Source organism: Silurus meridionalis, chromosome 7 (genome assembly GCF_014805685.1).
Source record: "Silurus meridionalis isolate SWU-2019-XX chromosome 7, ASM1480568v1, whole genome shotgun sequence".
Taxonomy (NCBI): Eukaryota; Metazoa; Chordata; class Actinopteri; order Siluriformes; family Siluridae; genus Silurus; species Silurus meridionalis.
In genome coordinates this window covers 7,594,576-7,621,825 of record NC_060890.1, presented here as the reverse complement: position 1 = coordinate 7,621,825, position 27,250 = coordinate 7,594,576, and the positions used below count along the sequence as shown (strand labels likewise).

General features: G+C 39.4%; 1 protein-coding gene across 1 annotated transcript in view; it reads right to left on the bottom strand.

Annotated features, from left to right (window-relative positions):
- The window catches only part of ank3b (ankyrin 3b), a 102,723-nt gene that overhangs the window by 27,811 nt on the left and 47,662 nt on the right, over positions 1–27,250 (bottom strand). Inside the window, 13 exon segments of the mRNA XM_046853623.1 lie at positions 2,744–2,846; positions 5,345–5,468; positions 10,736–10,808; positions 11,038–11,133; positions 12,957–13,055; positions 13,162–13,260; positions 15,071–15,169; positions 17,796–17,993; positions 20,393–20,491; positions 21,680–21,778; positions 25,167–25,364; positions 25,610–25,708; positions 26,286–26,384. Of these exon segments, the coding sequence (XP_046709579.1) occupies positions 2,744–2,846; positions 5,345–5,468; positions 10,736–10,808; positions 11,038–11,133; positions 12,957–13,055; positions 13,162–13,260; positions 15,071–15,169; positions 17,796–17,993; positions 20,393–20,491; positions 21,680–21,778; positions 25,167–25,364; positions 25,610–25,708; positions 26,286–26,384 (1,485 nt within the window).

The following is a 27,250-nucleotide window of genomic DNA, read 5'->3' as shown; positions in this document are numbered from 1 at the left end:
GCTTTAAAAAAGCAGACGCATGAGTGCTGCAGCATTGCTTTAGAGGTTGCAGAAGTGGAAGGTCCGGTTGTCAGTGCTCAGACCGTACGCCACACACTGCAAATTGTTGGTTTGCATGCCCATTGTCCCAGAAGGAAGCCTCTTCTAAAGCTGGTTCACAAGAAAGCCTGCAAACAGTTTGCTAAAGACAACCTGTCCAAGAGCATGAATCACTGGAATTATGTCCTGTGGTCTGATGAGACTAAGATAAAACTGTTTGGCTCAGATGGTGACCAGCATGTGTGGCGACACCCTACATTAGTACAATAAAACCTGACTTTACTAAAGTCCTTGTGGCTAAATAAGCCAAATCTCCACAATCACTCTCTAAAATCTAGTAGATCTCTCTAGTAGTTTGGAGGTTATTATAACAGGAAATGGGGACTGAGATGTTTGAAAAGCACATCTGTATATACTATTACATGTCCACAAACTTTTGTCCACATAGTATATTCAACTGAAAACAATTTGCATTAATTACTGCGATTAGATGTTTATTTCAAAGCTTGCCATCTTCTCATTTAGTTTCATTTTTAAAAATAATATTCCATTTGACAAAAACCACCACCAACTCTTTCTTCACTCCACATATTAAATGTTTTTTTTTTCTGAGGGCTTAAAGCAGAGAGGGTGTAGTAAAGACAATGCTGTAGATACAAGTGGTGAACTGTGGCACAATAGTTACTCAAGAGAAGGTTATGGTTAGCCCTAGCACTGCCAAATCACCACTTATGAGTCCCTGACCTTAATCCTCTTTTCTCCAGTTGTGCTGCATCATCACTGACCCTGAACTCCAACCGCAGTTTCCTAACAAACTGTGATATTCGAAGAAAGAATTTCACTATGCTGAAGTGTATATGTGACAATAAAAGCCTCCTTTAAAAAACAGTTAATTTTTCAAATGCATCTTTTAAAGACAAACCTAGTAACCTGAGGTCCTGAAATACAATGCAGGCCATATTAATATTTAAATGTGTTTGTCAGAAAACATTTGAATACAGCCCTAAGAAAGAAGAGCGAGAGAAACTAGAATTTTCAGTGGTTTAGAGGCGTCCTTTGTTGAAGAGCTTGTGCAAATAATAAGGGAATGTTCTGAATAATTTAAATAAAGCCCCTATTGTATTCCCCAATTATATATGAATCCAATATTATTTGTCTGACATTCTTCAGGTACTTCTTTCTAAGCCTAAGAAGCCACAAAATCACATGTATATAAGCAGAATCTAAGAATATCAGTAAATACCCCACAGTAATATGGATTTAATAATTATATATATACGCACATACACACAATTTATACTACTGTATTGAATTAGGCTCTATCACATTGTATCCTATGCTTCTTGTTGTTCTTTTATTTAATCAGGGTTTACCCTGATGGAGGCTTGTAGACATTTTGTAAGTACATAAACCACACCAGACAGCATATTTTAGATATTTCTAAATAAAAGATATTGCTTTGTAATAAATATAGCTTTCTGAACTATTTTATAATTATGTTTTTTCTGCACAAAGACATTTTCAACCTTTAGTGGAGCTTGTGGACAAGCAAATATAGCCCTAAAGAAATTTGCTGCCTGGAGAGGTTTAAAGGGTCCATCTAAACACATGCTATTGTTCCAAATAAGAATACGTTGAGGTGTGCTACTGCTTTTAGTACATAATAGGCAGTGCAAAGACTATAGGTGACTATTATGTAAAGTAAATCAACAGTGGGTCTAAAGAGTGGTCCAATAAAAGAGTGTTTAGTCCAGAGATCGCAAGCTTATATCCTGATACAAAAGAGTAAATAATTTGCAAAGTTTTCTGAGTGTCGCTGTTGATCACTAAACAGTCATGGGGGTCTGTTAGCTTGTGTATGCAGTAGTGGGTGGATAGCGCTTTTGTACGAATGCGTTACTTCAGCTCAATACTTTAATAATAACTGGCAGATCAAAAAGCTATTGCTTTGTAGGCCTCTTGTGTCTCAGAGGAAGCATGTGATAGCCTTCAGCCTCCTGGTTTAGTAGCTATGATAAAGGAAACTTAACCTGTGGCCTGGAATTGGCGAAGACTAAAATTAGGTAAAATATCAGGAGGTTAAAAATGTTTGTGAGGTTTGAAGCCTTGTTACATACATTTTGGAATTTTCTTATACCACAGAAATACATCAGCTAACAACTCAGCATGTGCCATTTTTTTTTTTTTAGCTGTTTTTAGTTTTTAGTAATTTGAAGACAAAAACTTGCAGCATGTAAGGTGTGACTGAAAATCCTGAAAGAGTTCCCATTCTGAAATAGTTCCCATGGTAGACTATAGCATTACCTCCGATTATTACAAAGTCTCCTTACAGAATTATCACAATATCAATGACTGATTTTTCTATTTAAGTAGATGTAACGTGTATCGCATAGAAAATAATTTTTCATATTGAAACGATGCAGCTGGGGCTGTTGTCTGTGTTGCTTTAACTGATAATTAATCGAAAACTTTAATTTGATTTAATTTGTCAATTCAACATCTGACGTTATCTAATATACATTTTTTTTCTTTACTACATAGTCATTTAACACTTTTGGTTGAACATTATGAAAAAAAATAGGCCTGTTTAAGGTTACACTCTGAAACAAATCCTGCTACTCAAAAGTGTTAAGTCAGCTCCTGGCAGGAAAAAATAAATACAAACGAGAGAATAAGAACAGGATGGAGAGGATAGGAGGCGTACCGTGTCTTTGCTAGGTGCCAGGATCTCCTCGATCATCATGCTGTCCCTGGTGAAAGAGCTCCGGTTCAGTGTGTTGGACCTATCCGAACTGAAGGAGCGCAGGCTGTTGGCATTCGCAGTATAATCACACACAGTGCACGTGGGGGAGGGAGCGGGGCATGACAATGAGATGAGCACAAAACACACAGGCACACACAAACACACACACACACACACACACACACAAACAGAAAAATAAAAATAAAACACACACCTGTTACTACATGCAGCTTCCAGGGAAACTGGCGCACAAATTCAAAAGAAAAACGACAGCACAAGTGTCAAACGATGAAGAGCTCGTGTTGTGAAAATAAAGATGTATAACCATGAGTAGCGTGTGGTATTCGAATAATAATTGTATAAACCTGGAAATGGCTGACAGAGCTATGTAGAGCTATGATATAAGCTATTTGTATGAGCTTTTTCTCCCAGACATGTGGTGATAAAAACAGTGATAACGATCTGCGGATACTCTTACGGTATCCCGACATTGAAATAGATCGCCATCTCAAGCTGCAAAGAAGGCGACGCCTTTCTTAAAAATAATCTAAGCTGAGCTACTATGTTCCTGCAAGACTGAACTCTATACTTCCAGCACATGTGTGGTAAGTACTAGTGCTCTTTCCCATGGTCAGTTCTAAGCTGTGCTGGCTGCTAATGCAATACCTGCCCATAAATTGTTCAGGGGCAGGTGAATTTACTGCCAATAAAATATCAGGCATGAAAAAGTGATTAGAAGAGGAAGTTAGTATCTGTGAACTCCATGGAACCCTGGAAGCCACATGAGGGGAAAAAATAGAACCACATCAAAAACCCGAAAAAAAAAAGAAGCCTCAAACCAGTTAAAGAGCTCGGAACAGGCAGAGTTCTTTCGAATTACATCAGGCCAAATGTAAGCTGAACTCTGAAATCTGAACTTTGGTCGACAGACACAAAGTTCGACAAGTTCCCAAGGGTCAAAAAAAAAAAAAAAGTAAAAAAGCTGGATTTGTCAGCAGTTTTTTTTGTGCATGTTTTTCTAATCTTCAACAGCAAAACAGATGAAGGACATTACAAGACGGGTGTTTCCATGATGTAATGACTCATGGAAGCAGGGGAGGGTGGTGAAGGGTTGATTTGGGGGGGGGGTGTTTGAGGAGGGGTACATCAAAATCCACAGCCATGCCCTCTTACCTGACTCTAGGACTATGTGAAGAAATCAGTATGGTGGAGGAAGGAGAGAGGAGGGACAGAGGAGATAGATCGAAAGCAATGAATCAGAGAGCGAGCAAAATGCAGTGGTTGAATGACAGCAGCTTGTAATGTTCTGCAGTTGCATTTGCAACACGCTCTTCAACCCTGCCGAGCTCCTCGGCTACATGTGCTTTCGTTCAGCGTGTAATATCCCTCGAAACATAAAAACATGACGTACATGTTACAATGTTATATGTTACAGTGTTTTCAGAACGAGTGTGTTTCTGTAAACAAATCTGGCTCTCCTAGGGGCAGCAGGGTGGGGGGTGTTCTGTTCAAACAGAGAGGAGATCTGCAGTGCTGTCTAAGAACATGCAAAGCAAGCAGATAGTTGGCAGATGTTGCTTAAAAAAAGGAGGATTGAAATTTAACAGAGCTCCTCAGTGTCAAACAGGAAGGACTGAATTAAAACCGAACCCACAATTAGACTTAAACATTTAGAGCCGACTCTTCACCAGATTAGCAGTATGATATCATCAAAGCATCACAGGAAATGCTTGGGCCGATACGGAGCACGGTCCTAACTCCCTTTCATCCTGTGTAATGTTTGTGTATCACACATACAGTTTGATTTACTGGCCAGTGTAAAACTTTTTAACATCCGAGCTCCATGTGGGTTAAACATTAGCCTTGTGGGTCTAGTGGGTTAGTGTGTAGTATGTGGGGCAACGGGGGGGGCATTTAGTACTGTAAACATTGACCAGGCTTCTAATAAAGTTAGCAATCCGAAGGAAACAAAATAAAAAAATAGAGATAACAGAACAGATAGTCATTCAGCTCAAGGTCTGTGTGAGCCATACAAAACAATTCCCTGCTGTTTCCTTCCATGCCAAAAACATGATCGCATCCATCCTGAAAAAAGCCGGCGACTTGGAAATGATTCCAGATAATATTTTACAACCCTTTGACTGACATTATTGAATATGTGAACAGACCGTAAACTACAGCATTAATGCATTCAGGTAACATTATTAATAAAACTAATATTGATGTAAATGTTTGGTTAAAAATGTGAAGTTACACCTAGAGAGCACCAGAACTATTAAAATTTGTGCATGAATAAAGTGTATTTAGAGATATCAGTCAATGTTAACTTCCTGTTACTTTGTTCATCGTATTTATTGCTGTATCAATGCTGAAGTTTATATCAGACTTTCAAGATCTTGTTATGTAACACTTCTTCAAACATTATTTACAGTGCATCATATTTAAACCTTATTTAGGTAGAATGCCTGTTTATATATATATATATATATATATATATATATATATATATATATATATATATATATACAGTATATATGTATGTATGTAAAAAATCAGGGTTACCTTCCAGATCGGGCACCAATGCTAAAACCCACATATCCTTCCTGAGGCAAAGAGTCGTCCCCCAGCTCTCGCAGGTCCTGGGGGCCCAGGTACTTATCCGTGTCCCCCATCATCACGTCCTCACCTAAAACGCAGACAGACTAGGCATAAAACTCTCTTGTATACTCTTGGTACATACATCTCAGCTCTGTAAAATCGACAGTCGTGCTCATTTCACGATGCATAGAAAAGTTGATTTATTTGTCAGTCACTAGCAACACATGAAAAAAAAAGGGGACAGAAAATGTTTTCTTCAAGCATTCAAAAGACGGTAATGATCCAGGCAGCAATTTGTGAGTTTGATTGAGAAAAGAGAAAACTCTGGCAGATACAGTACACGCACTAGAACAGTATAGAATCTAGGAGTGTAAAAAGAAAAGATTTCCAGCAAGTGCACACTAGAGAGAAAGAAACTGGGGTGTGTGTAGGAGGGGGAGACAGCATTCCAGCAGTGACAAAGCGGATCCTGCTCCCCCGCTGCTCATCGCCACAGCAACCCCTCCCCATGAAACCTCTTCTTCTGTACTATTACAGACGCACACACTCTCACACACACATGCATATCCCCCCATACAATGTTTACTTATCATAAAAGAATTTCCCTTCATACACCCACACCCTGTCATGGAAAAACAAAAAACAAAACAAAAAGAAAAACAAAACCACGTACCATTGACTAGCCCTCCACACTGCCTGGCTTTCAACCACAAGCTTAACAGTCAGCAAAACCTTTCTGAGCAGTTCTCTCAGAGCACACACACCACACTCACACGCTCACACACACATACACAGATCAGCTTTCTCTCGCCTGAGCTGCCATGCGTGTGCTGCAGTGCTAATTCTATCGTACACGACCAGCCCAGGACGCAGTAAACAAACCCAGGCAAGCAGCTGCAGCAGCACTCAGACTAACTCTTCCACAGCTGAGTGGTCATGACCCTCCTTTAGCGTCACTCCATAGTTTCAAAGGCCATTTCATTCCCTGTTCGCTGCATAAGTCCACTTCAAATCTCAAATCAGATCAAATCCAGAGGAACGCACATACTGATGCAGCTGCATATCCCGGGCCCCTTCCCCCTGCCTGCATGGCCAAAAAACGACAGTCCTTCCCATTGCTCTGCACAGACACATACTCTTGTACACACACCCTCTTGGCATACACACCCCTCGGCTGCTGACGAGAATTTGAACTGCGCGGGAGCACAGCAATTTCGAAGGTCACGGCAGGGGTTGTATAGAACTCGACTCAATACGCTATGATTGGATACTCGAAGCACCATAGCCCCTTTACTATAGCACAATAGAGAGTGAGTGTGTGTGTGTGTGGAAGGGGTTCTGGGGAACTAGGTGTGCACAGTAATCCGACTCTAAGGAACGGAAAAAGGAACAAAAGAGCTGCTTTAGAGGCAGAAGAACAACCAGTCTGGTGGGAGGGATGGATGGACCGGCAGCCACCTGCCCCTTACCCCTTTATTAAACAGGAAAGACCATGTGAGCTTCCAGGGTTCAAATACCATCTAAATTTAAACACATACCAGTCCAGAAAATCCAATTCACATTAAGCATTTATGACTTGCCAGGACCAGAAGGAATCCTAAGCTTAGAAAGGGGGTTTGGTTTGTCTGTAAATATTTTGAATGTGCCTCTGAAAGCAAAAATGTTTCTTGCCCCTCATTCACTTATTTATGACATATTTTAATTTCATAGTCTGTCACCGGCATACCTAATAAGAACTCCAGACAGACAGGGGTTAAACCTGGAGCTGTAAGACCACAAACCTATTAACCTGACCATAAGATTAGTATGTGATTTTTAAACATCCCATTCTAAATTTACAGTAACTCACAAAAGTGATTACACCCCTCACATTTCAATCATACAGAGGTTTTCCAAGACGGGTTCCTCTCGGAACAGACCTCGCAAGGGTCCATCAAAGAAGTCGAGGCCTCGTGCTGTGCGTCAGGTGCAGAAGCTGCTTCAAAAACAGACGCATGAGTGCTGCTGCATTGCTTTAGAGGTTGCAGAAGCGGAAGGTCCGCTTGTCAGTGCTCAGACCGTACACCACACACTGCAACAAGTCTGTTTGCTGGCCGTTGTCCCAGAAGGAAGCCTCTTCTGAAGCTGGCTCACAAGAAAGCCTGCAAACAGTTTGCTGAAGACAACCTGTCTATGAGTATGAATTACAGGAACCACATCCTGTGGTCTGATGAGACTAAGATAAACTTTGGATAGTCTCCAGCATGTGTGGCAATGCCTGGTGTGGAGTACCAAGAAAATTGTGTCTTGCCTACAGTCAAGCATGGTGGTGGTACCATCATGGTCTAGGGTTGCATGAGTGCTGCTGGTACTTGAGAGCTGCGGTTCATTGAGAGAAACATGGATTCCAAAATGTACTGTGACATTGTGAAGCAGAACATGACTCCCTTCCTTAAGAAACTGGGCCGAATAGCAGTTTTCCAACATAATAATGACCCCAAAAACACCACCAGGATGACAACTTTCTTGCTGAGGAAGCTAAAGATGATGGTGGCCAAGTATGTCTCAAGACCTGAACCCTATTAAGTACCTGTGGGGCATGCTCAAGCAGAAGATTTAGAAGCACCACAGCTCCGTGATGTCGTTATGAAGGAGTGGAGGAGAATCCCAGCAACATGTTTGACATGTTCACTTAGGGTCACCTTTGTTGCCAATTATTTAAACAATTATAGCTGTATGTTCATTTACTTTTAGAGGACAGTAAATCTGTACTGCTATACAGTCCAAGCTGAACACTGACTACTCTAAAATATATCCAAGTTTCATTTATATAGTATTGTTCTTTTTGAACATATACAGTAATTCAATGGATGCTGAAATGTAAGATCTGTACTCACTTTTGTGAGATGCTGTAGTCCCCATTTGGTGTTATACTGGAACCTAAAGTCTACTGGGAAGATGTTTCACTAGATTTTGGAGTGTGCTTGTTGAGATTTGTGCTCATTCGTCCACAAGGGTCTTAGTAAAGCAGTCGGTATTAGGGTGAGGAGCTCTGGAGTGCAGTCAGCATTCCAATTCATCCCAAAGATGTTCAGTAAGAGTCTAGGTCTAAGCTCTATTGGAGGCCACTCAAGATTTTTCACTCCAGCCCATCCAAAGCATATCTTTATTGGAGCTGGTTTTGTGCACAGGTGCACTGTCATGCTCGAATTGGTTTGAGTTTCCTAGTTCAAGTAAATGGAAAATGTTATGCTACGCATCCAAAAACATCCAATTTTGTAGTAACAATTAAAGGTAGAACCACATATATCTGAAAATGTCAGGTTTCTCAATAGTTTTGTCCAATAATTGTATTTGCATGTTCAAAATCACCAATTAATACATCTATAGGTTTGCAAGGATTTACAGATCATCGTCAGAAGCCAATATGAGACAGCTGCTGGATAATGTAGTTGTCAGTCTGCCAGTTAGTTTTATATTCGTAGCCTTACACTGGCACTCCTTCAGCTGGAGAGCAATCCATACAGAGAGAAAAGCAGAAGAAGAGAAGGTATGGCCCTATACAAGGCACCCAGCCTGTTGCATTCATCCACTAGGTAAACTATGTCCACGTGTAAAATGCTGTTCATTGTCACATGATTAAAAATGTGCATGTAAATCTAACCTTACACCAGGTGTGCACATTTAGAAAATGTGTAAAAGTGTGTTGACTAATGGATCCAAACACTCCAGCCACAATAACAGGGTGTATTCAAAGGGCACTGGCTATATGTGTAAATGAGAAGCTATCAGAGTTATGTCAGTGGAATCATGAGGGCAGGCACAAGTGTCAGCTAACAGTAACTGGACCCAGAGCAGTCTTAAGACACCCACACACAGTTTACTGACTAGGACTGCACTCAATAGACAAAAGTTTTTGGACACCCGTCTATAAGATCGGTGTGTACACAAGGGTGTTAGTACAGTCAGGTATTGAGGTAGGTGAGGTAAGGAGGCCTGGAGTGCAGTCAGCATTCACATTCATCTCAAAGGTGTTCAAAACGGTTGAGGTCAGATCTCTATAGAAGGCCACTCAAGATATTCTATACCAACCCATGTACCATATCTTCATGAATTTCCCTTTATACACAAGGGCATTGTCATACTGGAAGAGGTTTGGGTCTCCTAGTTTAGGGGAATGTTATTGCTACCACATCCAAAGGAATTTATAAAATTGTGTGCCTCCAACTTTGACAGATAAAACAATCAAGAGTTTGAGTAAATGTTCAGTTCAAACATCAAATGTGATCTTTGTGATTTTAACTATTGTAGGTTTTGGGTACCATATGATTTATATATTGATTTATACTGATACTGAATTATATATTCCATAAACTGCCATTCTCTTAGATTTTCACATACAACAGTCTCTAGAGTTGCAACAGACTGGTGTGAATAACCAAAAACAACAAAAACAAATTCAGTGTGTCACAGTTTTATGGGTGGAAATACTTTTGAGACATCACAGGAAAATGGACAGATTCAACCGTGTAAGTGTTCCAGAAAGCACATCACAACATAAGGTTTGTGAGCTATAAAACAGAAGACTTCATCAGGTTCTGTTCCTTTTAGTCAAGAACAGGAACATGATCCACATGGGCACAAACTCAGTAAAAAAAACCAGCTTACTTTTCAGGTGTTTTTCAGCAGTTTCTAAAATTCTTCTTTATTTTGATGTTTGATCTTGACCTGTATATACATGATTCAATGTACTGTACTGCTCACACATGACTGGCTGATTAAATAGCTATTCTATTTATATATACTGTATATATATTTTTTAACAATGATACGTAGCTGCAGTGTCCAAGTAATATACATATTAGCCAGCTCAGATATGAACTCTGCATGACCCTGCATCTGATGTGTAAATACCATTATTTATTAAAACAGAACACTTGGGAAACCTTATACGATTCACAAATAGCAAAGGAAGTGAGAGTGTCCAGTTCGACTGGTATTAAGAAGCAACGTTTGCGTGAACACAAGCCTATGATATTAAGCACAAGTGCATCCAGCACTTAAATAAATGAAAAATGCAAAAAGAAATGCTGTTAGTTTAGAGTAAAGAGTGAAAAAAAGACTTGGAAGAGCTAGTGGAAAGCAATAGAAAAAAAGAAAAAGGAACAAAATAATACCTTCTTCAACATCTGAAATATAGTCCTCACTGAGAATTTCAGGGACATTGGCTCTACGAACTGCATGATTGAAGCATGAGATATTAGGATGAATATTCATGTGTGTGGATTAACAAAAGTTAGTATAAATTAAAGTGGTATAATAATAATGGAGATAAAGAAATGAGTTATTATTGGACAGAATGAATAGCAGATTTACCTTCATCATCAGACATGTCCAGAACCTCGTTCATTGTTTCTGGAACGTTTATCTTGTGCTTTTCAGTCACAGTCTGCAAAAAAACAAAAAACAAAACAGTGTTAAAAAGTGGCCTTGTTTTAGTTCTTGTTTTAGTTGTAAGATTCTGAATTAAAAAATGCTTTACATGATTATGTATATATTCAAGCTACATTCATCTGTACATGTGCTTTGAATAAGTGCTGTGTGTGCATAGAAATCATTAATCTACACTTAACTAATCATTTTATATTTAGTCATGTGTGTATGGCATGGAGTCTCACCATTGTGGTCAGGGTCTCCTCTGTCACGACCTTGAGGGTGTCCACTACTGAGATGTAACCCAGTCTCCTGGCGATAGACAGAGCTGTGTTTCCATTCTGTAAACAAATAAAAAAACATCATATCAGATCATATTAATCATACTGTATCATTTATCATACTGTCTATAAGGATACTTGATTACACTAAGATCACACCCCCATTCAAACACTCAAAGTCAGCAAGCTGTACACACACACACACACACACACACACACACACACACATTTATATTTCGATTTAATTTATGCCGCTTTTTCTATTTGCTTTTGGTTTTATTTCCTTTTGTTTTAATCGTTCCTAAAGTTTTCACTTTTTGTCTTTTGAAGGAAAAAAAAACGCTATGTTTAGTTTGTTATTTAGTTTGAGAATCATTTTGTTGCTGATATAATACATGCTAAAAACCTTGATGCTTTGAATTAATGTGTATTTGAAAAGGTAAATGTTCAAAAAGACAAGATTTGCTAAAAATGTTACAAAGAACAAGCTATAAAAATCACTGAATGTTAAATTTAACATTTATTAAAGCTCAAAAACACAAAAAACACAGTATTAAGCATAGGTAGATTACCACCTGTAATGCAAATGCACTGTAAGCATGATAGCAGGGGTTTTTAGTATAAAACAGCCAAAACAAAGCCGGATTGGCAGGGAAAACTCAAAAATGTGAAAAAAGGCTATGGTTCATCCACTTCTGCATTGTACCTAGATCAACAGCACTCGATTTTTTTAAAATCCTGTGTAATTCTATTTATTTTTTGTTTGTATTGCTGGTAAACATTATAGCTGCAGCTTGGTTTTCATTTATTTAATTTTTAGTTGGATAAAAATATTGCGACACCTGACCCCAATTGTTACCACAAAGTTTTGCATAGGGGTATTGCATTTGCCTGCGGTAGCATTAAATTCCCGCTTTTAGAGAACTCAAACCTGTTCCAGCATGACAATGTCCCTGTGTACAAAGCATGAAGATATGCCTTACATAGGTTGGAGTGTAAGATCTTAAGTGGCCTGCTATTAAGCTCTGACCTCAACCCTATTGAATAACTTTGGGATGAATTGGAATGCTGACTGCACCCTCACCCTAAATTTCTACCTGCCTTTACTAAAGCCCTTGTGTCTAAATTAGCACAAATCTCCACAAGCTCTCTTTAAATCAACTGGAACATCTTACCAGAACAGTGGAGGTATACACATACAAACCTTCTGATCTCCAAACTTTTGTTTATATAGTGTAGTCATGCCCATATGTTGATCACCTGATTTTTTAACTTGCTTGTTTTTTAACTTGATTTTGATCAATATTATATAATATATAATCACTGGGATATGCGAAGAAAGAATCTCACTGTTAAGTACATGTGACAAGTATAAAGCCCAATAATAAATGTAACTGAATTGCACAATTGAGTCGTTATGTATCATTTAAGGAGGAGTCTCCAGTGTCAGTGGTTTGTAATGGACTGGAAGTTTTCTTGCTATGGGAAAGTCTGTTAAATTTTAAGTAAATATTATGACAGGATGAGTTTTTTCGAAGGTCCTTGTTTAATGGACATTTCACTGCAGTACATTAATAGTTATGGTGAAAGAGGCCTAGGGGCATGCTTACATAGGCAATTTTCTTGTCATTCATGCAGTAATAAATGACAATTAATAAACAATATGAAAATATTGCCTCAAAAATGTGTAAATTATATTATAAATTATAATTCATAATTGTAATTATAAATCTTTAAAGGCTATCATATATAGGAAGTGCTTGTTGAAAATGTATTGTTCAGATAGAATTCCTTTCTAGTCCTGTTTTACTCCATTTCCATTCTTTCACCATTACGGCCAGCACATGAATGCAGCGTTTAGCTGCAGATAAATATCCACTTACCACTGTGAGCTCGTTGGGCGAGGCTCCGTGCTGAAGGAGGAGGTTAATGACATGTGTGTGGCCTTGCTGTGCTGCCTGGTGCAGAGGAGTGTAGCCGTTCTGCACAAACACAGACAGAAATTACATTTTTTTTTTTCATCTCTGATGATATAGATTACAGTAAGTATAAATATCACAGCGTTAACCTGTCGTAATGTGTAATTACCTTTGTTTTAGCGTTAACCTTAGCCTGGTTTTTCAGGAGAAAGTGCACCATCTTTATGTTGCCATAGTGACAGGCGACGTGCAGTGGAGTGTATCCCATCTGCAGATGAGAGCAAGGGCGGGCATGAGGGAGAGAGAGAGAGAGAGAGAGAGAGAGAGAGAGAAACCAAGAGAATGAAAGATTACACCATTTGCTTAGTGATCCAGTTATTTCTGGATGCACTTGTATAAATCTTTCATACCTCTGCCCCTGTTCTACATTACACCACTGCTTTTCATGTTTCATTCAACTTGAATGTCTCTAAATGCTGATCGTTATGTTTTAGATATCAGGTCCTAGACCGGTGTTAGCCGGTTAATTCTGTATATTTGGCTTCTAAATACATTTATTTGATATATTTCTTTGTATTTCATTGATTGTTATGAACAAATGGTTTAACTCCTACAACCTGTACGCTGAGGGAAAGGGGGCAGCATAGGACCACTGACTTACTCACATAGCGAATTGTATCCAAAGCAGATAGTAAGCAGATAGTGTGTGTTTCAATTGCCTTCATTACTATTACACCAACTGATGTATTTTACGATATGTGGAAAAAACCTGTAGAAGAACCAGACTTAAAAAGGAATCAATTCAATCAACTAAGGAGACGTGAATGCAAAACTGTTCATGACAATTGTAGCACAATCCATGGTAGAAGGTGTGATGGTATAAATTGCAAACCAGATGAATCTTGATGGTGTCTAAGTGCCACCATACATGGTGTTTTTTTTGTTTTTTTGTGTGGAGCTGTTCACAGCAGCAGCGAATAGTTTCCAATTGTATTCCATCCAGAGAGAGTGTAAGAATGGTGCAGTGAGTAATACTGCCACCTTACAGCTTCAGGGTTTCTAGTTCCATCCTAATCTCAGATTACTGCCTGTACATGTTCTCCTGTGTCTCAGTGGGTTTTTTCTGGGTTCTCCGGTTTCCTCCCACCTCACAAAAAAAAACATGCAAATGAGTGCTCAGTGTTCTCTGGATTTGGCAAGCACCACAGCCTTGTTTGGGATGAAATCTTTACTTTGAAATGAATAAGTGAAGAAGAATATTATGGTTACGCATCTCATTAATGGGTTTTGTCCTGAATTGAGGTTAAATCGACATAAATAAAAAGCAAAACTAATACACAATCCCTGTTTACATAAATTAATCTGATGGAAGATTTGCACAAATGTATCTGAAGTGCAAGGTTTTAGACCGTAATATAGATTTGTATAGAAGGTAAAATAGGTGTACCTAATAAATTGTAGATTTAGTCTTAAGACTAAATTTAGTCTGAGGAGTGTGTTTTCCCACGCCGTGTGTTTTTGAGGCAGAAACTACGTATTACTTTGTGTACACGGATGAGCGAGCTCACTAGCAAGCTTTCCATCTCAGTGGACCCTCAGTTGGTTGATATGTTGTGTGAAAGAGATACTGAAGAAAAGGGCATGATTATGATCACGATCAACTGCAGCTGGGAATTTAACCCCGGTAAATAGTGTACACACTTTTATATATTCCATCGCTCCTGGACTACTCTAATCTCGCTCTACACCTTCTCTTCTCTACATCTCCAGTGGTGTGTGAGAGAGGTTTCCTTTTCTTCTTTATTCTGGTTGTGCTTTTGCTGTGTCAAGTGTTCTGAGTCAGTGTGTACACCATGCTGTGCTGAGTATTGATCAGCGTACGGGCTGCCAGACTCGCTTCCTCCCTCACTACAGCTGCACTCAATGACCTCCAGCCACTCCTGGATAATACGCCCTGCAGTAGGGCGTGATGCCACCGGCCAGACTGTGTGTGTGTGTGTGTGTGTGTGCGTGTGTGTGTGTGTGTGTGTGATTTGCTGTGTCTTTCTATGACAGTGGAAAAAAGTGTTGCAGTGTACCTTTGTTTCGGGATCCACAGTGGAACCCTGGTTGACCAACACTTCAGCTACGTTCACTTTGTCCTCCTGGGCCACCAGGTGCAGAGGAGTCAACCCACTCTATAACACACACACACACACACACACACACACACACACACACACACACACACACATGCAGATGAGTATTTAATAATAATAATAATAATAATAATATAAAAAGAAGAAGGCAAAGAACAATAGAAATAAGACAAAAAAGCAGGAAAAATCACAGATCAAAAAGAAGAGGAAGAAGAAGAGAAACAAATACTACAATAGGAAAATGAAAAAAGAGAACAAGATCAAGGGAAAAGAACAAGAAGGCAAGGAAAAACAACAAGAACAAAACAAGAAGAAAAAGCAGAACAAGAACAAAAAGAAACAGAAAAAAAAGAAGAAGAAAACTGAGAAAAAGACATGGAGAAAAAGGAAAAATAAAGTAAAACAAGGAGGAATTAGAAAGAATACAAAGAATGCCAAAAAGTTAGAGAACAAGAAGCGAAAGAAAAGTATAAAGAGCGAGAAGGAAAAGGAAGATGGGAAAGTGGAGAAAAATAAAGAAGAACAAGAAAAGGAAAGATAAAAGCAAAAAAATGTGAATGAAATAGAGAATTGAAACAAATCTCAGAGCTCAGATCGTTGGTGTAAAACAGAGACACTTTATCAGTGTTTTAAGTTTTTTTCTTTATAATTATATATGACATATACCATTATGATCACCTGCCTAATATTGTGTTGGTCCTCCTTTTGCTTCCAAAACTGTCCTGAACCGTCGAGCATTAACATCATTAATTGTGTTAATTGTTGGATCGGACCACATGGGTCAGCCTTCGCTCCCTACATGCATTAATAAGCCTCTGCCGCCTGTGACCCTGTCTCTGTTTCACCACTGTTCCTTCCTTTGAACACTTTTAATAGATACTGCCCACTGCAGATCAGGAACAGCCCACAAGAGCTGCATTTATGGAGATGTTCTGACCCAGTCGTCTAGCCATCACAATTTGGCCCTTGTGAAACTCGCTCAAATCCTTACACTTGCACATTTTTCCTGCTTTCATCAACTTTGACCACACAATGTTCACTTGCTGCCTAATAAATCCCACCCACTAACAGGTGCCATCATGAATAGATAATCAGTGTTATTCACTCACCTGCCATAATGTTATGGTCAGTGTATTACATTGTTACATTAAATCTTGACAGAAAAATAATCATATATTTGTCTCCTTAATAAGCCTGTTGAAATCTTTATGTGTTTTTATAGGCCAGACTCTAAAGAGGATCAAAACGCTAAAAACCATCATAGTTCCTTTATAATTATCACTTCCCATCTGCTGTCCTGCTCTTCTCTAGTCACAGCTGGAATTAAAATCCGAGGCCACATCTGCTTTTTAAGCAGCATGTTTACTTTCTCTCAGCTACATGCTACATGCTACATTTCGTGAAGCATATTCACTTCTTACTTTGCTCTGAATCTAACTGCTTTGAGTTTTGAAGATGTGTACTGTGTACTTGGGTTTCTATACAGTGCATTGATTAGTACAGAAACTGCCAGGCTGTCTGTCTGTCAGTCTGTCTTAATTCATGTCAGTCAATTTTCTCTGTACTTTTAAACTTCAATTATTTTCAGCTTTGCCTAACAGTAAGAAGGTCAAGCTGGTAAATGAGCCACTGAAATGGAGATAGACTTTCACCTTTCTGAAAATAAGGGCACTGACACAAGGATTACTCCTTGATACAAAGCAACCTACACAAAGGTACAAGTACTCCATGTACTCCATTTCTTTTCCAGTATTCCAGTAAAGGCATCATCATAATGTTCCAGACTGGCAGATTCTATCTGGAGAAAAGAATGTGGACACCTGACCATAAGATTTGTATGTGCTTTTTGAACATTCAATTCCACATTTATAGCTCATTTATATAACTCAAAATCTTCCATTAAAACACATTTAACCATATCTTCATATGTAGCTATCATAGTTCACACAAGCATTGCCATACTGGAACAGGTTTGGGTCTCCTAGTTCAAGTGATGGGAAAATGTGATGCTACTGCACCAAGAATAATCTTGTACACTTGTGTACTTTTTTTGTGGTAATAATTTGGAGAAGAACCACATATGGCTGAGGAAATTAGTTGTCCCAGTACCTTTGTCCATATAGTAAACATTCTTCTTCTTTCGGCTTCTCCCATTAGGGGTCGCCACAACAGATTATCCGTCTCCATACCCCCCTGTCCTCTACATCTGCCTCTTTCAACCCAACTACCTGCATGTCTTCCTTCACCACATCCATAAACCTCCTCCTTGGCTTTCCTCTTTTCCTCCTTCATGGTGTCTCCATTCACAGCATTCTCCTACCGATATACCCCATGTCCCTACTCTGCACATGTCCAAACCATCTCAATCTCGCCTCCCTCACCTTGTCTCCAAAACGTCCCTATATGCGCTGTCCCTCTAATAAACTCATTTCTAATTCTGTCCATCCTCGTCACTCCCAACGAAAATCTCAATACAGTAAACATTGATTTAAAAATAGACAAATGGGCTCAGTTAGTATAGACAGTTAATATAGTGAGAAATTACTAATATGATTCTGAGCCATACACATACACACACACACACACACACACACACACACACACACACACACACATATATATATATATATATATATATATATATATATATATATAGGTACTCTACCTTGTTGCCCATATTGATGGTGGCATCACGTGCAAGCAGCAGTGTCACCATGTCCACGTTGCCCTCCTGGGCTGCCAGGTGGAGTGGACTGATGCCCTGTCGGGTGACCGCATTGGTGTCGGCTCCATATTCCAGCAGTGTGGTGGCGATCTCCATCTGATTCTTCTTGGCAGCTATGTGCAGAGGAGTGTAGCCATTCTGAGAGGAGTCAGAGGGGCAGACAGAGCAAATCAGGACACGGTAATAAAAACAGGCCTACAGGAATGTTTGGTTACTTTAAAAACAATGATAAAATGAGGGCTGAGTTGATATCATTTAAGATGAGTGATCCTCTGAGATATATTAGGAATATATCTTTTTCTCCACATTAATCAGTTTTAACATGCAGCCGAGAATTTATTTCCCATTTTGCCTTGTGGTACGACTGTAAAACCACAAGCTTTGTTAAGTGTCGCCACTGTCGCCCACAGATTTATGGGATTTCCAAAACTACAAGCCAGTCCGGCTTTTTTGAAACCCGACATAGCGTGTTCGATGAAGTCTGTGTAAGCTGTGTAAGAGAGGGGGAAAAAAAATCACATGGTTTTAAAAGAGAGCAAGTCTATAAATGTCACTGAATGGGATTGCCAGGAGCAGTGGTGATGTCATGGCAGGACTGGGTGGCCAGGACCAAACAGCCTCCTCCACACTAGAACTGACAGCTGGGAAAACAGCAGATTGAACTGGGTCAACCTTTTCTATCAGCGAACCCAGTGTGCCAAAGCTGACAAGAGCCCCAAAGCAGATTAGGCAGACTTCTACCATTTACCACATACATATATTCATGTTTTTTTAAGTCATGATTCACAACTCCACCCATTTACAATTTTATTGAAATACTAATTACTGCTTTTGAATCACAATTCTATTTAATAATAATTTAGATCATGATGATTTCTAGCCTCCACTTTGCTTTTATACGGTGGTCGCGACCCCGGTTTATTGGGAATTGCGTTTGCCACATAACTAATTAGTTTCGCTGATTTTCCTGGTCTCTCGCGGATAGCACAATAGACCAAAAAACGTATAGGGAATTGTATTATGGAGTTTTATGATAAAATAATGAAATGTATTAATAAAAATATAGTTATCAATTATAAAATGAAGTAAAATGTTAATACAATACAGTACTGTGTACATAAAATAGCATTTCTGGGGTGCATTTATAGCGGTTTTTCTTTTATCGTGGGCGGTTTTTGAACGTAACCACTGTGATAAACGGGGCATTACTGTACTGTATTCATCAGGTTGCCAAATTAAGCTTCATTAAATTATTTAAATTACTTTCGTTCAGCATCTTTGTTTACAGCAAAAAAACCTGAATTCAATTGATTTTCTGTACATTTCGGTAAAGTTGAGAGTGCAGACAGTGTTAGTAATGTACAATATACAAAACTATTATTAATGTAAGATATAATGCAAAGATTGGAAGAGGGAAATTGTTTGGCCTTTTTTGTGGGTTTTATTTATTTTTTTGACAACCAAACTGTCAATGTGTTAATCTCAAACAGATGCCTGTATAAAGAACAGCCTATAGTAAAGTCGAGTGTACTACTTTCTTTCAGCTTCTCCCATTAGGGGTCGCCACAGCAGACCATCCGCATGTTTGTTTTGGCACGTTTTTACGCTGGATGCCCTTCCTAACGCAACCCTCCCCATTTATCCGGGCTTGAGACCGGCACTAAGAGTGGTGGGGGTTGGTTCCCTGACCGGGGATCGAACCCAGGCCGCAGCGGTGAGAGCGCTGCATCCTAACCACTAGACCACCAGGGGACCCAGTGGAAGTCGAGTGTAATAGCCACAATTGCGAAGAAAAGTTAAAAGTAAATAATAATAATCAAAAAATAAATAAAAACCTTTACAGAGTGCATAGTACAAGCCATGATATCGCTGATATTAAATTATTAAAAAGTGCTCAGTAATTTACACAAAAATCATTCAAATAACTATTAAAAAGTTTTTAACATCAGTCCTGTGTGATTTCTTTGTCCTTTGGTTTAGTTTGTGCTCTGTGGCCCAGTTTATCAGACAGCCTTATGTGTCAAGAAAAAAAAAAACCCACAATGTCCCATTTCAAATAATGCATCAATACAAACTGCAAAATGCACAACTCACAATATCCAATACATATTATTTTCCAGCTGCGTCAAGCGAGGTTAAATGAAAAGATCCAGGACCTCACGCCACTGAGTGACAACACTACAGAGCAGCTTTAATTGGTTCAGCATGCTGATTTCCCAGCAGGGCTGTGACCAATTCTTTGAAGGCTTTCTGAAGGGCAGTTTGTTTGTTACTAAGATCATGAGGCAACAGAGATAAGGATCAGGAGCTACTTGAAGATCCAATAGCTCACCCGCAACACCATAGCATGTCAGGGGTGTTAATGAGGACACATACTTTCAAGGATGATATTGGGACTGTAAGTTACATGATGGAAAGAGAAAGGAATGTGGCCTGGAAGTGGAATTAGGCTGTGAAGGATTTATAGGGAGTGAGGTTTATTATGTAGTGTATGTATTACTGCGTATATGTGTGTGTTTGCTTTTGTATACTAGTACCTTGGCAGCTGCATGGGGAGAGGCCCCCTGGTCCAGGAGTAGAAGTGCCACTTTCTGGTTATCATAGTGCGCAGCTACATGCAGTGGAGTTAGTCCGCTCTACAAACACCCCCCCCACACACACACACAGTGAGATAAAGACATAAAAATGCACCATCATATTTGCTGAACTATGTTATAGTCTTCAAAGTTAAAGACTATATGGACATTTGTGCACACCCAACTATAAGATTCATATATGACTTTTGAACATCAGATTCCACCTTTAGTCTTTATTTGCTGTTATAATAACATCTACTCTTCGACAAAGATGTCCCATTAGAATTTGAAGTGTTTTTGCAGAGATTTATGCTCAATTCTATCTAATTTTGGGCCTCCTCTTTTGTGGTAACAGTTTAGAGAAGAAACACATTTGACCGGAAAAGTCAGGTGTCCTAGTAGTTTTGTCCATATAGTGTTGATACACATTATGCACATTTCTGTACAGACTCGTACAAAAGGCTTTTTCCTGGACGACTATAAGCTTTTGGCTTGCTGAGATTACTGAGGGGATTCCAGACATGCATTAGCGTTCATCTTCATTTAATATCTACCAGAAATGGTATGCAGCCTATAATATCTTAAGGCTTCATGGGCAGAGTTGGAGACTTAAGTTCAAATGTTAGATGATTACTTATTCCAAGAAAGTTAGACACAATCAGAAATTTTTTTTCTCAGAACTCTGTACATAAAGTGCATGGGGTTGCCAGATTGAGTTACTTAGAAGCATCTAGATCAAAGAATGCCGGATAGAAAATGTAGACAAGAAACATTTGTCACAGAAAAGCTAGTCTGCACTATATAATTACACGCAGTTTCAGTAACTATGACACTAATAACTGCAAATTTGGCAATGTCATAAAACTCATGTACATTAGCACCATGACTGTGCACTAGCATAAAGTATATAGTCTCAGTGGAGTACAAAGGAAGCAGCTATAAATCCATTTCACTGATTTACATGATCGATGCAAAGGTGCAAAGGGGACAGATGTGCAGTTTCCAATGTTCTGAACTCGCAAGTTCTTAAAAAAAAAAAAAAAACAGGCTATAGTTTGTCAAAATGAAAAAAAAAAAAGAAAGAAACAGGGAGAAGAAAAGCTTAGGCCTGTATGACGTGTATCTCAAGCATGCACTGTTTTCTATTTTATTTTACTCTGGTCATGTTCTGTCCCCACTCCACTAATACACTTCCCCTTTAGAAAACATATACAAAGTATGTAACTTTCTTTTTTTTTTATACATCACCTTTCCTGATGCATCTGGAGGGGCTCTCTTCTGCAGCAGAAGGTTGGCCACTTCGATTTTACCGTACTTAGCTGCCACATGCAGCGGTGTAAATCCCTTCTGAAATATATAAATCAATAAAATGATGTTATGATTATAAGTCCTGTTTTTGTGCAAGGACAAACTTGGAAAGTGGCGGTTTAAAAGATTGCGACAGTATTCTGCTTTTTTTTTTCTTTCAATTGCTCCTCTATTCTAGAGGAATAATGTAACCCTGGTTGCCCAATATCCTGTTGAGTAACCATCACAATATGTTTTTGATGCCAATCATGAAAAAAGTGTGCAACAGATCAGCTTTTATGACAATAAAAAATTGCAAAAGAATACTACAATAACCCCCTTTTATTAAGATTACTCTAAACTATAATATATATAATATATCTAAAATATTTGCTAGGATAGCTCTGGACATGGCACTGTGATTAGCGAAGGTCATTCTTATCACAAATATATAAAATGAAACACATGCCAATGTTTGTGTTTGCTGGTGTGTTTGATCGGTGATGAAACGCTGCCTTCGAAATGAGGTCAAATAGTTTTGTGCATTACAGCTATGCAGCTGCTGTATCTTTTCCTGTTTCTCTCTTTATAACTGACAAACTTGTCTTTTGTTCCACTCACTGTTTTTACAGGCTTGTTCAGTAAGACTTTTAAGTCAAGAAAGTTTCGGTTCCGACTCGAGGCCACAATCTTGTCACAGTCATGCAGATAAGATGAACTGGGGCAAAAAAAACTTCTTTGGACCCCTCCACAGGGTGAAACAAGTGCAGAAATGAACTATTACTTTGCTTCCCACCATTCTGACTCAGTATATGTTTGCTTAGTATGCTAGTTAGGAAGTTTAACCACTGGTCATGAATAACTTTCTTTCGGCTTCTCCCATTAGGGGTCGCCACAGCGGCCCATCCGCATGTTAGATTTGGCACATGTTTTTAAGCTGGATGCCCTTCCTAACGCAACCCTGCCCATTTATCCGGGTTTGGGACCGGCACTAAGGCTTGTGCAACCCTAATGGCTGGGGTTGGTTCCCTGACCGGGGATCGAACCCGGGCTGCAGCGTTGAGAGCCCCACATCCTAACCACTAGACCATGAATGATCTCTGGAATCCTCTGCCACAGATTATTCCAGAAACGTATAAAGAGTGTTGTGTTATGTTATGTTGTGTTGTGTGGTGCTTAAACAACCCTAAAAGAGGAGGACACACACCATTATGTGACAGATGTTTCAAGCTGTGTGCATGAGTGTCTCATCAGTTTGCTGAGGGTCACCTTCTCACACAAACACAATACAAATACAAAGCATTGAACTTATAGTTAATGCAAAAACAGAGAAACACACCCAGTGTTCAAAACTGTAAGAAGAATGAGTTCTCAGAGATATCAGAGATAGTTTTAGCTTAGGCAATGGACTCGCAGGTTTACTTCTCCACCACAATTCTGCCATGGCTGGGCCCTTAAACAAGGCCCCTAACTCTTAAATGCTTAGTTGTAGGTCACTATGGATAAGGATATCTGCCAAATGCCAATAAATGAAGATGTGCAATCAGGAGAGGCAGGGGAGGGGCAAAACAATTATAAATGTAATGAAAGGTGAAATTATAGGGAAGAAAAGGTGAAATTATAAATTAAATTAAACAAAGCTTTTTTCTCTCTGATCTGCGTTATGCCTTTTCTCTATGATACAGCTTTTGTTGTTAAAATCAACAATTTGCAGAGTTTGGGTGTAATTCCTGGTAAGGCACAATGAAATTCAAAAGATGAGCTCAGCCTCATCCCGAATTACACAATCCCATTTACACAGAACTGAGCGTGGTGAAGAAGTGGGTGCATTTGTGTGAATATCACCAGTATACTGTTTGTAGACCTCTTATTTGCATGTAATCGCCTTCCGTCGTCTAGGAAACCTATTTGACATATCTGTCTAAATGAGGTTTATAAGCTTGTTGCTATCGATTAAACTGCCACGAGTAAGCCATTACAACTGCCGCAATGATGTCTAACTGATTGTATAAAATTACGTAACATTGCGGAATCAAACCAAGTTATTGAAAATGTAATAATTTAAACTTTTTGGGGTTCATATGTAGTGGAGGTGGTACCTCAGTGGTTAAGGTATTTGACTTTGGTTCGGAAGGTTGGAAGTCTAAATCCAAGCACTGTCAAATGCTATAAATGTAAAAGTAAATATATGTGTAAATCTGGTTCTGTCTGTCCAGTGTCTGTCTGTCCATACTGAGCAAAACATTACGGCTCGCCTTATATTTCCCAAAGACAGACCTATGAGTGCTACTAAGCAAAAAAAAGTTGACACAGCAGATCTGTCTATGAAATAAAAACATTTCCGTGTAACCGCTGAATCCAGCCAATAAAAATAGTCAAAAATATGTGTTTGGCTAGTTTTTGCATGGGTTGGCATGACAACAGACAAATCTCTGGTTTGGACTTGATGATGAACGCTTAACAAGGCGGTCCTGCAAGCCAGGGTTATACAGACTTGCTAAAACCTCGGTGGAAACTTTGCTCAGGAACTGGGTGTATATACCACCTCCCACACAGCACAGCCGCTCTGGACCAGTCAGAGCGCAGAACAGAGCCAACCACCTCCAGAGACAGAGCAGTGAGCCCATGACTCACATAACCACGGTGCAGTACCGTACAGTAACAATGTTTTACATGGTCTGTAAGCTTAAGTGGGCGTGGTTACAGTGCTCAGATGACTCTGTAGTGTAATGTTCGCATTCACTGAATCGTCACTATTTGGCAAACGAAACACGTTAAGTGAAGAAGCACGATTTTTCCGAAGGTGCTTCTAATTTAATAAAACAATTTTTGGAAAATAAATTTGTTAGTGCTAACTTGCTTTGATGACATAAAAATAGCCTATAAAGAAAAAAACAATGGACTAAGAAGTGTGAAGAAATGTTGATCAATGATTAGTTGTTAGCAGAATTGTGCACTTCCTGCCAAGTTTTTTATTGCTAGGTATTTTAAAAATACATTTATAAAAAGAAAGGACTCTAAATTGTCACTAAAGTTAAATTGCTAAGCCACAAAACCGATATGAAGCTAAGCTAAGCTGGTGATGCAAATGTCAAATAAAATATATTTACTGTATTAGAGAATTAGGACAGTGGGATTAACCTTCGTTTACCAGTGTGCTCGGATGTGAAAATAAAAACCCATGTGCGAATTGTTTGACTAATAGCTATGCAGACAAGGTAAGCAATGTCAGGCTGAAAGCTCTATACTTTATGGTGAAAGATGTTCTAGAGAACTCCATCAAGGGAGAAAGTCAGCTGTACTACTTCTTTGCATTTGTGAATTGTTCACATTTGAATTTGTGAATTCTATGCATTAGAATTTTTGGAATTCTTCGCATTTGAATTTCAGAATATGTACATCGATCCAGATGAGTTACAAAGTGAACGCATTCCTGTGTGAGACAGACCTTGGTGGTGATGCTCAGTGAAGCGCCCTGGTCCAGCAGTATAGAAGCAACGTCCTTGTGGCCCTCGCGGGCTGCCAGGTGCAGCGGTGTGTACCCAGACGTGGTGGTGGAGTCAGGGGCGGCACCGTGCTGCAGCAGCAGCTGCACAATATCGGGCTTCCCCAGACGACTGGCGATATGGAGAGGAGTCTGGTCATCCTACACACACAAAACACCCATAGTGCTGCTTTAATAACGAAAGATATTTAGATACAGGATTCATATATATATTCGCTCTACACTAAAACTGAAAAGAATTATTATCCACATGGTGGCTGTTGGGACGTACAGTAATCCCGCCTGTTTAGGTTTCCAAGCTAGAACAATGCCGAAATGTTTAAAATGAAGTACTACAGCATCACACAACACAATGAGGACACACACTTATACACTATCTATCATACCTTGGACTTGGCATCGACGTGAGTTCCGTTCTGCACCAGGTACTTCACTACGCCCGTCTGTCCAGCCCTGGCGGCCATGTGTAGAGCTGTCTCTCCCCTCTACAATACACACACACACACTCAAATACCACCGACTCAACAAGTAAGCTTCTGGGAAAAGGGACCACTGCACCAAGACACTACACTTTTGTCTTTGTGAGTTTCTGTCTGTGTGTATGCCCATGTGCTTGTCTGTATAGCCTATTAGCTAAAGCCAGTCCCCTTTTTCTTTCCATCCAGTCTGCTGTCTTTATTACAACTGCTGCTACACACGTGTCCCAAAGCAAATTTCTGTCTGAGGGAGGGGGGGGACAGTTGCACATGATTACAGTCTGCCTGCTGGCCTGGAACTATAATTACAGAAGTGTTAGAAGCTCAGACCTGTGCTCTCAGACCCCTGTTTAGTCACAAAAACCAAGTCTGTTATTACCCTAAAAGGCATTATAGCATTAGGACATCAGGGGGGAAAAAAACAACAGGACAATGACAGGTTTTAGACAGAAGCTGCATGCCTTTAATGGGACAGAATTGTTTCCATTGTTTTTCCTTAACATTTTTTTTTTAGAGATTACAGTAGATGTGTGCTTTATCTGACTGTGATACACAAAAAATGTGGGGCTCTTGTTCCAGTACTCACCACGTTGGTTGTGTTTGGCGATGCTCCATGATTCATCAACTGAGTCACAATGTTTTCATGCCCCATAAAGGCGGCCACATGAATCGGCGTGAGTCCAGACTGTCAAGATAAAGGCAGAGAGAGAAAAAGACAAAGAGAGAGAGGGAGAAAGAAAGAGAGAGAGAGAGAGAGAGAGAGAGAGAGAGAGAGAGAGAGGGGATTAGAAACTTGCCCCTTTGAAGTCCTGGAAATTCAGATGACCTCATTGCTCAGTGAAAACACTACACAGCTAGAGAAGCGATTGGTTTGCTACAAAACATGTGATTGAACAAATTTGTTTTACAGCAGTCATTCTCAAATGTTTTAGAGGGCAGATATCCCACTGTGCACAAATGCCTATAATCCTAACACGCATTTGTGATTCTTCCCCAACCTGTTTTCACATGACAGTGCCCCTGTGCACAATGCCAGCTCCATAATGATATGGTTTACATGGGTTGAGTTGAACACCTTCAAACACCTGACTGCACCCCAGGCCTCCTCACCCTACATCATACCTGACTTTACTAACGCCTTTATGGCTGAAAGCAACAAATCTCCACATGCACACTCCAAATTCTAGTGGAAAATCTTCCCAGAAGATTGGAGGTGATTATAACAGCAAATGTAGACTAAATGTGTATCGGGGTTGTTTAAAAAGCACATATAGTCTTATTGTCAGGTGTCCACAAACCTTTGTTTAAATTTTAGAGTTTAGGTAACCAGAGAGTTAACTGTCTGGTTAACACTATATCAATACATTTCTAACACACATGATAATCTAAGTCTATTGATTAACCAATTAAAAAGCAAACAGCATAAAAAATTGCATACAGTCTTCTTCTTTCGGCGTCTCCCGTTAGGTGTCGACACAACGGATCATTCATCTCCATACCCCCCTGTCCTCTACATCTGCCACTTTCATACAAACTACCTGCATGTCTTCC